The sequence below is a fragment of the Mastigoproctus giganteus genome, chromosome 14, assembly GCF_048544385.1.
Source record: "Mastigoproctus giganteus isolate SK-2022 chromosome 14, ASM4854438v1, whole genome shotgun sequence".
NCBI classification, from domain to species: Eukaryota; Metazoa; Arthropoda; class Arachnida; order Uropygi; family Thelyphonidae; genus Mastigoproctus; species Mastigoproctus giganteus.
In genome coordinates, this window is record NC_143588.1 from 22,060,152 (window position 1) to 22,075,091 (window position 14,940).

At 37.5% G+C, this 14,940-nt stretch overlaps 1 protein-coding gene across 3 annotated transcripts in view; it reads right to left on the minus strand.

Moving 5' to 3' along the window:
• Nucleotides 1-14,940, minus strand: part of LOC150075010 (methylosome protein WDR77-like) — a 136,854-nt gene that overhangs the window by 71,018 nt on the left and 50,896 nt on the right. For all 3 annotated transcript variants that reach the window (XM_090388925.1, XM_090388924.1, XM_090388923.1), the window contains one exon: nucleotides 9,867-10,002. In XM_090388925.1, coding sequence (XP_090245051.1) covers nucleotides 9,867-10,002 — 136 coding nt within the window. The remainder of the gene's footprint in view (nucleotides 1-9,866; nucleotides 10,003-14,940) is intronic.

A 14,940-nucleotide genomic window follows, 5' to 3' on the forward strand; every position in this document is an offset into this window, starting at 1 on the left:
CTCTTCTGTTATCTCAAAGACCTTTGTATTATTTACTCAAGGCAGTCTTTTCCTTTCTCTTCTTACATCTATATCGAGTGTGCATCTTACCATTCTGTGATCACTTCTAACATTTATCTTTTCAGGACAGTAACATCATTCACGATATATCTTCTATTAGTGAGGATGAAGTCAATTTCATTAGTTGTTAATCCATTTGGGCTCTTCCATGTCCACTTTCTGTTCACCCTTTTCTTGAAAAAAGCGTTCATTACTGATATTCCTCGAGATTCTGCAAATTACACATCTTTCACTGATTCCATAATTTCCTATATTTCCCCTTTCTGTGCTGTTTTGTCTCTTTCCAACCTTAGCATTGAAGTCCACCATAATGATAGTGTAGTGAGTTTTCTGCTCATCTAAAAGACTCTCAATTTCAGTGTACATTTCTTCAACCTTTTCATCATCATGGCTCGATGTTGGTACATAAATCGTTATAACCTTTAGCTTATACCTCATAGAAACCCTGAGTAGTAGTCTTGACACCCTTGGTGATGTACCTTAATAGTTTTAAAAATGGTTCCACTTTTTTTTTTTTAGGTGAGTTTTCTTCAGCTCATCATATAGGTTAATCTCTCTCTCTCTCTCTCTCTCTTTTATTATAATATTTAACTTAATTCAATTCTACATTGGATATTATCTTCAATAAAATTAGTTAAAGTCTCTCCATTTCAATCCTAATAGCCTGCCTGGTCCTAGTTGCTTGCAGTGGAACAACTGTCTTTCCCGCTGCTAAATTTAATTCTTTTATTTTTTATGATTGTTCTTACAGTTAAACTTGCCGGTCCTAAATTATGGCACACATCCGCTTGTCGTTGACCAGAATCAATTTGCTTCAAAATGTCTAATTTAATTTTCAAATTTCAGTTTGTTTGTTTGTTATTTGGTTTTTAGGAGCATTAGCAACTAAGGCCATATTGCTCTGGGGATATGCGGGTCATTCCCTGACCTTTCCGCATCCTCCGTATTTGGTGGTCACGGGCTTGAACCTTGGTCTAATCAAAAGCATGTGCTGCTGCTCCTGCCCACCTGGCTACAAAGGTGCCACACTTTAAACTTCAGCCTTTTTTCTTACATTTGTAGTCTTTGTACTGCATCCAGATGTTGTTGCTTTTTCATTCTTATCCACCATTATTAACTCTTAAAAAATGTAATTGCATTGGTTGCTTTAATTATGATACAATGTCCAAGTAAACTGTCAGTTACGCACAATGTCTAATACTGTTCTGAGTGATGACCAGACTTCGGATGAATGCATATAATGGAAATATTACAAGCATATACTTGATCATTTTTTAAAATGTTGATCTCGGAACTACGTAACAAGTCACTGTACTGCAATTAAATTAGCATGTGAGAAAATTTCACTGAGAGTGGGAAAATTTCTCAAGTTGGCATGGGGAAACGTTTTAATGCTGTTTTGCTATTCATTTTCAAGCTATCGACTCCATCAAATGAAACAGTTTCGTTAAATATGCCAAAAATGCAATCTGTAAAAGAGCATTATAGTGATTTGTGACAGCGTTATAGTCAGATATGGGTTATAATATAAGAAGAGCATTACAGCGAATCAGCGTAAAGCGAACCATGTTATAACGAGGGCCTGCTGTATAGCACTGAAATAAAGTAACATCGATCTGCCTCCACCCATGAGAAGCAAAAGACATTCTGTTGAAAGTGAAGTTTTTTAGGTAGAAGCAAGTCCATTGGTACCAGTTGATAGGCACTGAGGGCGATTCCTGCATTGTCCTTTTAAGCTTTGAGAGAAATGTAAAAAAGTGGGGAGGGAATTAATTCCTTTTTAACTAGAACTTCTTAAGAATGATGAATTATTTCCAGGAAATATTTGAATCTATCTCTTTTAATGCAGGGTGAGTGCAAACTAATTTTACTCACATTCAGTTATACAGTTGAGTTTAGGAATTCTATTTGATAAATTTTCACTTAGTACCTTCACATTTCCGAAACGGTTAAATAGAGCCCCTCTAAACTGGGGTTGCACAACAGGATTTTTAAATATTTGGTAATGTGCAGTTTATTAGAGCATTTTTTAAAGCCTCTGTGCCAATATTGGATTATTCCTACCCAGTACAGAAACCAGTTTTTAAGATATACAAGTATATATCCCAGATGGAAAAAACAGAAAAAAAATTGGAGGGAAAAAAAAAAAAAAAAAAATCCTGGTGCCAGAATTTTAATATATATATATATATATATATATATATATATTTTTTTTTTTTTTTTTTGTTAGAGCATAGACTGATTGTGCCTAATCCTATGTTCAGAATCAACTACTCTAAGAAAAGTTAAACCTATTTACTGATCTGGCTCGGTTTCCATCAATTCTCTACTTTTTCTATTCAAATGTTCCCTTCTAGCCAAAGATCCCATGTTATCCTTCATTCAGCTTATCCTATCAAAGATTACTTCATTTCAAATCGTTTATTAACCAGTGACTCCAAGACAGAGCAAGGCAGTTTCCTTATCAGCTCTATTCTTTGCTCTCATGAGGTATTAAAACTTTCTTTTCCTATCTTATACATTAATAAGACTCAGTACATCAACTCTTCACTAGTGTTGAGACTTCCTCTAACAATCCTTGTCCAAAGCTAACCTCTGGAATTAAAGTTTCTCAGAATATTTGAGACTCAAACCCACATAACTTCTTACAAATGAATACTGAAGGGCTTCTGGCTCATGAAATTAGATTAAGTCAAAATTAAAAATATGAAGATCATTTCAAAACGGATATAGTTTTTCATAAATAAATTTTTTCTAGAATTCTGTATACAGCTAATTTCAGGACTGCTACCCCTAATTAGAAACGTACTTTCTATAGAACTTTGGGCCTGAGTTTTCCTATAGAATCCTTAAGTGGGCCTAACATGACCAATTTCCCAGCACTATGTTCAAATTTATTCTTGAATAATTTAACCCCCCCTGTTCAATTTTGGAGTAACTACTGATTAATTTTAGGGTAAACACAACTGACAAGAGAATTAGACCATGTTTGCACCTGACAAAAGCCCTCCACCAACCCCACCTCTGGAACTTACCATAACAAGCCTGCAATACACTGGTGAAATTTGATCATCACTCATCAAATTCTGGAAAAAGACTAATCAATAACTTAACGTAGGCGAGTGGCCACACAATAAAGAATACGAACAAATTTATTTAAGAAAAATGTATTCGTAAAATCATGAATTGTGCTTTCTATAAATTTAATGATTAATTTTTGAAACTATTAACTCCAACCTTATTTTCTTATGTAGAGGCTCTACTAGTCTGTGTTCTGGGGTCTCCCAGTTCATCTAATATATACTCAATTTGGAATTGTTATTATTATTATAAAAACCATTTCTCTTTTGTGGCCCCCCATCCCCACTGCTCCATGATGAGTACCGGTACCAAGTGAATGGGGTGGTTGTTTTTTTATGGTTACTATTATTATTCTTATTATTACTGCTGGTCGAGGAACTCTCTTACTTACTATCCTACAAGTGATCAGGATTTCTTTCTGGAAGGCATATTACTGCTAAGTTATTATGGCGGCTTTTTGGCACCATGCCAGTGGTTGACACAGTGATCGGGATGGGCATTACTTGTTTCATATGCCACATATCTTTGACTTCCTGTCTTATATCTGAGTACTTCTTGATCTTTTCCTCGTATTGTTTTCTGGAGGTTGTTGGTGTTGGGCAGCGCTATGTCGATCAGGTAGGTAGCCATTTCCTTCTTGTTGATGAGGTTAATGCCTAGTCTGTTGTGTGGATTGTCTTGTCTGTTATTATAGCATGGTCCGAGAATAGTCTGTGAGTAGAGGTCTCTAGTATGCCTTGAGACTTGTATTTCTAATACTGTAAACTTTCTTTGATCAGCTAGTATTTTTGTGCTAGCTTCTGATGTACTATAATGGCCACCTGGTTGTGTCGGTGAGTGTACTCTGTCTGGGTGATCATTCTGCATCCTGCAGTGATGTGCTGGATTGTTTCTGGGGATAGGTGGCATTGACAACATGTCATCTGTTACACTGGGATCCTTGGTGATGTATTTCTTCTGAAGATAAAACTGAAGTCTACATGCCTGGAGATATTAAGTCCATATGTTTTCACAGCATGAACTCAATGATTTGGTAAGGGATTTAAATTTACCAAAGGAATCGGCAGAACTTCTTGGTTCTAAACTTAGGTCAAGAAATCTAGCACATGGGACATTTTTCTTATAGTACAGACACTGAGAACAAGAACTAGTATCTTACTTTTCTGAGGATGATTCTATGATTTTTTTGCAGTAATATAAATGAACTATTTAGGAATTAGTTACACAGTGGACACTTTTCATTGACTCATCCTACACAGTGGACACTTTTCATTGACTCATCAAAGAGGAGGTCTAAAAGGTGTGTTGGTCCACAATGAATATGGGTAAATTCCAGTAGCTCACTCTGTGCATTTGAAAGAAATGTACGAGAACTTGAAGTCGTTGACAAATATTAAGTATGAAGAACATAACTCGTTGGTTGGTCTGTACTGACCTTAAACTGATAGGCATATTACTTGGACAGCAATCTGGCTACACAAAAAATGCCTTACTTTTTGTGTGAGTGGGACAGTTAGGCAAGGGGTAAGCACCGGGATGTCAAAGTCTGGCTAATGAGGTGCAATTTGTTGTCTGAATCAAAGAACATAGTTCACAAACCACTGGTATATCCCAAACTGTCCTCCTTTCACTTCCACCCTTGCATCAAACTGGGTTTGATGAAACAGTTTTTGAAAGTGTTACCAAAGAAAGATCCTTGCTTCAACTACTTTTGTACTAAATTCTCTTCAATTGCCCAAAAGAAGCTAAAACAAGGTACAGTAGACTCTCCGTTAACCAGAATTCAAGCAACTGGCAAAAAATCTTATTAAATTTTATTAAATAGTAGTGGAAATAGTAGGTAGTTGAAAAATTAAAATGATACATATTAATTTCTAGATAAAAATGATTCAAACCTGGCACGCCGCTTTGGCTGTGAGTACGTGTACGCATGTCCCTCATCACATGTTTGTCTCTCACTCCCAACAATTCACTTTTACTGGTTGATTTACTGTTATTCAAATTCTGTGTTCTCTTTCAACCCCTAGTATGCCAAAACAGGTAGCAAGTAAGAGTAAACGTGTAGTGCTTACCCTCAAGCAGAAGATGGAAATATGCAAGAGGCTTGAGAAAGGTGAAAGTCTTGCAGTGCTCATGGAAGAATTTAATGTTGGCTCATCAACGATCTATGACATTAAGGCTGTCTCAGAAAATAAAGGAGTTTTATGCCAAGTCGGAGAGTGACAAGAGTGTAGAGAAGCATAATACTCTTCATACACCGAGAAAAGTACTTGACCAGGCTGTATGAGTGGTTTTCGCTGAAAAGATCCGAGGGTGGTTGCATTTCTGGACCCATGTTGCAACAAAAAGCAAAAGAATTTCATGAGAAAATGAAAATTGAAGGTAAGTGTTCCTTTTCAAGTGGCTGGCTTACTCAATTCAAGGTTCGTTACGGCATCCGTAAGCTGGATTTGTCAGGCTGCAGCTTCATTTTGTGAGGTGTTTAGTGAAATAGTGTAAAAAAATGACTTTACCCCAGAACAGATTTATAATGCAGATGAGACAGGACTAATGTGGAAGTGTCTGCCTAATTCTACTTTGTCTGGTGGTAATGAGAAGGTAGCTCATGGGTTTAAGCAAAATAAAGAGTGTGTAACTGTGCTCGTTTATGCAAATGCATCAGGAAATCATAAGGTAAAGCTGTGTGTGGTCGGCAAATTTGCTAAACCAAGGTGCTTTAAAGGCGTAAGTAACCTTCCCATACATTATCATGCACAAAGTAACAGCTGGATGGACGCAGGAATCTTTACCAAGTGGTTTCATTATTCATTTGTCCCTAGTGTTAAAGAAAATTTACGAAAGAAAGCATTAGCAGAGAATAGTAAAGTTTTGTTGCTCTTGGGTAACTGTCATGCACATCCTCCTGCTGAAGAGCTAGTTAATGGCAACATTTTCGTGTGTTATCTTCCAGCTAACGTCACAAGTCTGATCCAACCAATGGATCAGGGGGTGATGCAAAACAAAAATGTTTTACAGGCGCAACTTCACGCAGAAAGTGACTAATTTTGATAGGACAATTCTGGATTTTCAGAAGAAATATAACCTCAAAGATGCTATCTACACTATCAATTGTGCCCGGCACTCTGTGAGAAATGAAACATTAAAGAAATGTTGGAGAAAGTTGTGGCCAGCTGTGATATTTGAGAATTCCTCCGTCGAATTTGAGGAGTTTCCAGGCAATAGTGCAGCTGTCAATAGCACTGTTTATGATGAAATCTGTGAGTTAGTTGAAGAAATGAATTTGCCTTGAAATGAAGTGGGCGACTGGCTTATTGTGGATGAAGATATACCAGCAACTCATACACTGAATACGGAAGACATTATAAAAGCTGTTGTGAATCATGGAAAAATGAAAGTTGCAGAGGAGGAAGAAAGCGATGACGATGTGTGTCAGGTGGAAAAAGTATCCTGGCAGAGAGCTACTGCAGCATTTGAAACTTTAATAGCTTTTGCAGAACAGCAACCCTTCTTCACTTCTCAGCATCTTATGCAGCTCCACATCATGCATAACTTGACTTTGTCTGAGAGACGTAAGACCTCAAAGTAAGGTGATATTCATTCATTTTTGAAGAATGCTGAAAGCAAGTTTGGCAGCACAACATCATCTACTGATGCAGATCCAAAACCATCTACAGACCCTCCTGATCCTGTCCCAGCTACATCAGCAGATCCGGACTATCCTCATGCAATGTCTGCCCAGTGAATTCTCTACCTACTTCAACAGTTTTGAGTGTGTTTTTTTGTAAGTTACTGTATTCAAAAAGCGGTTTCTATAATAAAACTCAGTTTCTTTAGTAAAATTTGTCTATGTTTGTCTTAATTTTCAAAGTATTGGGCTTAGTATAATAGTTAAGTATTTTTTTAATACTAATTCTCAAGCAACCAGAAACTACAGTTATCCGGCATCTACCAATCCCCATTGGTACTTAAATCTCACATTTCAATGATACTAATTTTGATCCCACTATGTTTTTAGGTTTTGCTGCTGTAAGAGAAAGAATTAAGACACCCGTACCAAATTATGGATTTGCTGAAATTGGAGCATTGTTCAGCCATCAATTTTCTTGCCAAAGAAAAAAATGGAAATGAAAATTTAATTTAAAGGCCGTTCATGGCTTTATATGGCAACAGTGCAACTTCAGAGTACTAGGTAAAATTCTGGTCAAAACAATTTGAGTGGGAGAGAGTCCATCAAAGATGATCCACATCCAGGAATGCCCATGACAGCAACCACTCCAGAAATGTGCCAAGCTGTGAAAATCCTTGTGCCGAATAACAGATGTTTAAAGGTGTCCCAAATCTCTAGGGAATGTGATATATCTGAGGAAACAGTCATAACCAACCTTCATGAACATTTGGGGATGAGTAAGGTCAGTGCAAGGTGGGTCCCCAGATTTCTGACCCTGGTGCTGAAGAAATTCAGAGTACGGTGTTGTGAGGAGAATTTAGAGCTTTATGGAAGAGATCCTGAAACTTTCATCTCCAGAATTGTTACAGGTGATGAAACATGGATTCATCACTGGGATCCTGAGACCAAACAAGAATCAATGCAATGGAAGCACAAGGATTCTCCCCGACCAAAAAAATTTTGGACACAACCTTCACGCTGGCAAGATTATGGCCATCGTTTTTTGGAATGCTGAGGGACTTTTGTACATTCACTACGTGGAACACAAGCACTGGGGAGTCATATTTATTATCCTTAATGTACAACCTACAGGAAGACATAAAGGAAAAATGCTGTGGAAAACTTTTCCAGAGGTGTGCTGCTTATTCATGACAACACACCAGTGCACAGGTCATGTTGCATTGAGACTGTGACTTTACCGAACCTACCCATCCACCTTACAGTTCAGATCTGGCTCCCAATGACTATTTCCTGTTTCGACACCTCACCTCAAGAAAAACCTAAGTGGACATCGTTTTGCTGATAACAATGAACTGAAGTCTGCTGTTTCTGCATTCTTTGATGGAGAGGACAAAGAATTTTATTTGTCTGGTATTTCCTCATTGCCAACAAAATGGAACACGTGTATTGAAGTTCAGGGGAGTTACATTGAAAAATCAAAACAGATTTTTGCCTCTATCTCATTTCCTTCATAGGCAGGTAGATAATTTATTGAATGTCCCTCATAAAGAAGCTGGGCTGCAACATGAGTGTCAAGGTACATTTTTCAAACTCTCACATTGACTACTTCCCAGAAAATCTCTAGGAAGTGTTAGTGAAGAACAAGGTGAGAGGTTTTACCAGAACTTTAATGGAGATGGGGGTAACAGGGGAGGTTGAATATCAACACGATGGCTGACTATTGCTGAATGCTGAAGAGGGACTGCAAAGTAGAAGGATCTGCAAAAAAAAAAAAAAAAAAAAAAATCAAAGAAACAAAAATTTGACCCATTGTAAATCAGTTTTTAAAAAGGGAGTTTTGTGTTTAGTGGACTTTTACCATACTACCCTTTTTAATAGTGTTTTCAACATACAAAGTTTAGAGCTCGTAAAAGTAATATTTTGTTATAATTTCAGTGCACAAATTCTGCCAAAATTAACAAAAATTCGTGAAAAATTAATCGGGAGGGGAAAAAAAAAAAAAGATTTTTGAAGAAACCGGATGTTTAGAGACAAACAGAAGTTATTTTTAAAATCAGCATTACAGAAACACCCTTTTCTGAGAAAACTTGAATTTTTTCAAAATACACCTCTATGAGCCAAGAGAGGCTAAATGATTTGAAACTCCCATCAATCAAAAATAAATTGTGTGAAAGTTTAGAGTTATCCAACACCATTGCTGAATTACCTAGCTAATAAGAAAGGTAGAAGAGTGCAGTTTTAACAACAATTTTGAAAATTTTTTAAGTGCAAGTTTTTTTTATATTGTTTATATTTTTTATGTAGTTATGTATTTTTTCTTACATTTTGGTTTTAATAAAAATCTAATTTAAATCTGTTCATATTATTAAAAAGAATTTTAGTTTTTCCTTTATAAAAATACAAATCTAAAGGTAAACTGCAGCCATTATCAACCCACTGCGGGATGGAAGCGATGGAGACAAATGGAAGGTATTTTTAAAATCAGCATTACAAAATGATTCAGAAACACCAACTTTGCTGCACTTACAAGTCAAGGTACTTATTTTTTCAGGCCCGTCCACCAATTGTGTAAAGGTTTTTGTTGAAATACAGCTCGTAAATTTCCACGCAGGCAGCAGAGGAGCCAGAACCAGCCCTGCATTACAGTTATTTTTGACAGCAAGCTCGCTTTCCATAACCAACTACTGAAATAATTTCAGAATAAATATGTATGAGCAGAATTAACAATACTGCTGAACAAGCCCCGAAGGGCTTGTTCAACTAGGCCTCCTTCTGGCTGTTCACAGCCAGAAGGAGGCCTAGGGTTAATAGATTACAATAAGCAAAACATGGATAAAGAAAAACAATTAAGAATTATAGAATTAGAGATGACAGAACATATCCAAATATTACTAGTTTTATGAAGTTTTAATGTACTGCTGACTTGTCTTTCTTGTCTTTTTTTTTTCCAAATGCCTTAGAAAAAAAAAAAAAAAATTCAACCAGGAAGAAAAAGGACACATTAAGCACTAAAAACCTTTTATATATCTATCAGATTAACTGTTAATTATCAGAAAATACACATGTACACATCTATATCATATGCATATGTACATACCATTTATCATAACTAGAACTCACAACAGTACTGTTATCTGAATTAACACTTAAGGAGCAAACTGCTTCATCGTGTTCGCAGTTACTGCTTTCGGAACAAAAGAAATCTTGTTGCAGTTGCAAAATATTCACAGAACCTAAAACAGGGGGAGGAAAACATATGGCTAGAATAAGAGAACAATGAAATGTTTCCTTTGCATTTCTTTCTCATGCAGAGATACATATTTAATAACATTCTAGAAGAAACTAACTTTCCAAACGGCATTGTCATACAGTGACTTTTTCAAATCTCATTCCAAATTAATAATAGTAGGATATATATAAAATAGATACAATATAAATAAATAGATATAATAAATAAATAATAAATAATAGATATAACAGATAGATATAAAATAAATATATAATGTGATTGTTAGAAATGCTTCCTCAGGGTTTTGTCAATGATATATAGGAATTTTGCTAGCAGGGAAAAGGAGGTGATTGTCCCTCTGTATAAGGCAATGGTCAGGCCACGTCTTGAGTACTGCGTACAGGTCTGGAGGCCTCATTTTAGGAAGGATGTAGATTTGCTTGAGCGTGTACAGAGAAGAGCAACACGATTGGTGAGGGGAATGAAGGGATCCTCTTACCAAGAGAGGCTTAAGTTCTGCAAATTGCAGTGGCTGGAGACTAGGCACCTGCGCGGTGATCTGATTGAGGTCTATAAGGCCTTGAATGGGTTGAGCACGCTGAATTCTGATGGGATCCTCCCACTTGTTCAGAATACGAACCTACGGGGACATAAGTTCAAATTAAGAAAGGATAGATGTAGAATAGATGTGCGGAAATTTGCCTTTAGCCAGCGGGTGGTTAATTGCTGGAACAAACTTCCATCTGTCGTTGTGGAAGTTGATAGGTTAAATAAATTTAAGGAGGAACTGGACAGGCAATTGGAGGGTATGGTGTGATTTTTTTTTTGGCTGATGCTGCATAAGCTCCTACACTGCTTTCTTGCATCAAGTGCCACTACTACTACTACTACTACTACTAGAACAGAATAAAATCATTGAGGCATGAAGGTAGGGAGGCAAAAAAAAAAAAAAAAAAAAAAACACATTATCATTGCAAAGTTTTGCCAACACAGATCTGTAAACAATAAACAAATTTATTTGAGTCAGCAAAAGAGCTCACTAGATGGACAAAATCAGTCACCATGTTATCCAATTGAATATGCTTGATTGATTGACTGATTTGCTGTTTTATGGTGCACTGGTAGCACCAAACCATTATGTGCCAAGTACAAGGTTAATACAGAAGAAAAATCATAAGGTGACCAAAGGCTACCACGTCAAAAATTATATATACACAAAAGTTGTACGTAGCCAAATATATGTAAAAGCTAAATAAAAGTAAATCTCAATAAAAATGAGCAAAGAAAAAAATATATATATATATAAAAACAAGTTAAATATATGCATATATATTTATAATTTTTAAAAAAATTAAAAATTTTAGACATATTGTCATTATCAGCCAAAATCTGACTAAAAGGCTCAGTCGAATGATTAAAAGCACTAAAACATAAATGTCATTCATGAGTAAAATTTATACATTCTGTAAAAAGGTGCTTGATGGTTAAAACAGTGTCACAGTGCTCACACATAGGAGAGTCATCAGTAGAAAAATATGTCAAACGACTGTGTCCTACGTGGAGGTGAGCTAGAACAACTTTCTCTTTTATGATTCCTACACAGACTAGACTACCACTGTTCACTTGCAGGCTTAATCTCATAATTTGTTTGTATTCTGCCCATGCTATGAATGTTACCATCGGGAAACCAGTTTCTTTTGTATTATTTGACTGTAGTCTGTGTAGGGGACTAATAGTTACACAAGGAAACTGCTGGTTTGGCTGCAATATCAGCCAAATAATTTCCCCTGATTCCATTTTTCCTGGGTCCCCAGCAGAAGAAAATATAAAAATTGCATTCCAAAAGATAATACAGCCACTGCTAGACCCTGGACAAGAATTGTACCTCATTATTCATTAGGCCTGAAATGAATCTGTATATACATTTTTGGTGGTGGTGGTGGTGGTGGTATGCTTATATGTGATCCAAGGCTAGCTCAAATGCATGCAGCTCTGCAGTGAATATGCGGCACTTACGCATATTCACTGCAGAGCTGTAGTGTCTGGGAAGCGAGAGACACTTCTGATTTAGAACCATCTGTGTAGACTTGCAAGAGATGGAGTCCTGGCCTTCCGCCAGGTTTTTTTTTTTTTTTTTTTTATGTGAACCCTAAACACGAGAGGTATTAGAACCTATAGTACTTAGTACCGTGCTTGGGTTGGAGGTTGAGAAGACGAAAGAAGATATTTGTTGACATTGGACTTGAACTTCTGTAGATTATAATTTTCAGGAAATACGTATGAGGGAAGGTTGTTCCAGAAAACGGCAGTTGAATGAATAAATGAGGAAGATGAAAAGTTGGTTCTGTGGGTCTGAAGTTGGACAGTAAATGGATGTTGGCTGGAGGCGGCATGTGTTAAGACTGTTTTGAAAGAGAGAGCGGGAATTATAGAAGCCAATTCAGAAGAACAGTGCCCGTGGAAGTATCTGTAGAAGAGGCATGCAGCAGAAACAGTGCGTCTATGAGAAAGTGAGTGGAGAGACTCTGTTAGAGATGAATCATTAATTAACCTAACTGCCCTCTTCTGAATGGAATCAAGAAGCCTGAGAGAGAGGTTTTGGGGGCACCACCCCAGATGTGGGAACAATATTCCATGGCAGGGCGGATTTGCGATTTATACAGAGTGAGCAGCTGTTTGGAAGAAAAGTAACGCCGAGAGCGAAAGAGAAAACCAAGTTTTTTAGATGCAGAGGAAGCAATATTCGTAATGTGCTTGTGCCAAGAGAGATTAGAAGTCAGGGTAATCCCCAAAAGAGATATATCATTTTGCCTAAAAATCGAAGTGTCACTAAAGTTAAGCATAGGAGCAGAAGAATCCTTTTTGCGAGATATAAGACAAGACTGAGTTTTAGCAGGGTTGAAATCAACTAAGTTGTCTTTGCCCCACTGGAGAATTACCTGAAGATCGGCATTTAAGGAATTGGCAGCAGATTTTCGAGAACTTGAAGCTGATTGAGCAGGACAAGGTTTCTCAAAATGGAAAGTTGAATGCAATGTGCTATCATCGGCAAAACTATGGATAGGATTTCCAGTCAATGGAAGAAGGTCATTGATATACAAGAGGAAAAGAGTGGGGAAAGAACTGAACCTTGGGGGACACCGGCATTAGTGGAGAAGTTAGAAGACAGAGAGCCATTTACCACCACCCTCAGTGAGTGATCAGAGAGGAAACTGGATAACCAATTACTAAAAATAGTTGGCAAACCATAAGATGGAAGCTTGTTTAGAAGACCTTTATGCCAAACACAATCAAAAGCCTTTGAGATGTCAAGAGCAACTACTTGTGTTTCAACGAACCTTTCCATTGAATTACTCCATAAATGGGTAACATAAGCTAGAATATCACCAGTGGATCGACACTGACGGAATCCATACTGGCGATCGTTGATCAGACGGAAGGTTTCTAGGTAGTTTAAGAGTTGGCGGTTAATTGATTTCTCCATTACTTTAGAAAGAGTGGAAGTAATTGCAATGGGACAATAATTGGATGGGAGGGATTTGGAACTGGCTGGATATGAGCAAATTTCCAAGCAGAAGGAAAAACACCTTTGGAATAAGAAAGTGAAAAAAGGCGGCAAAGAATAGGAGTAAGTTCAGGAGCACAGGTTTTGAGAACAAGTGGAGAAATACCATCAGGATCTGGAGCTTTCTTAGCATTAAGATTCATCAAAATCCTTCTGATATCCTTTTGACGGAAGACCACAGGAGGCATTGAATGGAGCGTGTTAGGAATGGTGGGAGGTGTTTTACCAAGATCATTAATACATGAGCTGGAAGAAAAATGGGATGCTAGCAGGTTAGCTTTATCCTTGGCTGAAGTGACAATTGAACCATCTGGTTTGGACAGAGGTGGGAGCAGAGATGGGCAAAAGTTGCGGCCAATAGCTTTAGCAAGAGACCAGAATACTCGGCTACCATTAGAGCAAGAAGCAAGTTTTCTACTCTTAGCCTGTTCAAACTCTAGTTTGGACTGATTAATAACTGCTTTACAATTGTTGCGAGCTTTGGTGTAGGCAGAAAATGAAACTGAAGAATTAGAAACAAGCCAATTGCGATATGCAACATTCTTCTCTTGGACAGCCTTAGCACATTTATTGGAAAACCAAGGTTTAGCTAAAGGATGAGATTTTAAAGTGGAGTATGGGATAAAGGATTCCATTCCTGCAAGAATAATTTCACTGACACGATCTGAGCAAACGTTGACATCAGAAGTTTTGAAACAGTAATCAGACCAAGGAAAAGAAGTCTCGCAGGTCATCCCATTTTGCATTCTTGTAATGCCAAACAATACGAGGTTGGGAATAGCCATGAGATAAAGGTTCCATTGGAGAAGAGACAATCACCAAGTTGTGATCTGAAGTGCCTAAAGGACCTCTCACTTCGACCTTGTACTTAGAAGGGTTGTTTGTGAGAAAAAGATCAAGCATATTGGCTGTATGATTAGGATTGTCCGGTATTCTTGTAGGTAAATGAACAATCTGTGCTAGGTCATTAGTAATTGCAAAAGCCTCAGCATCTCGACCTGCTGGGTCGGTGTGACTAGAAAACGGAAGCCAGCTGGAGTTGTGAACATTAAAATCACCAAGGAAAATTACCTCACTGTTAGGAAAGTTGGACTGGAGAAAGTCCAGGTTCCTGCCAGTGAAACATGTCCCACACCATACAACCGCCTCCACCGGCCTCCACTTTTGATACCATGCATGATGGATCAAGAGCCTCATGTTGTTGACGCCAAATCCGTATAGGACCATCTATAGTTTGGCGTCATGTTGTTGACGCCAAATCCGTATAGGACCATCTATAGTTTGGCGTCATGTTGTTGACGCCAAATCCGTATAGGACCATCCACACTATGGATGGTCCTATACGGATTTGGCGTCAACAACATGAGGCTCTTGATC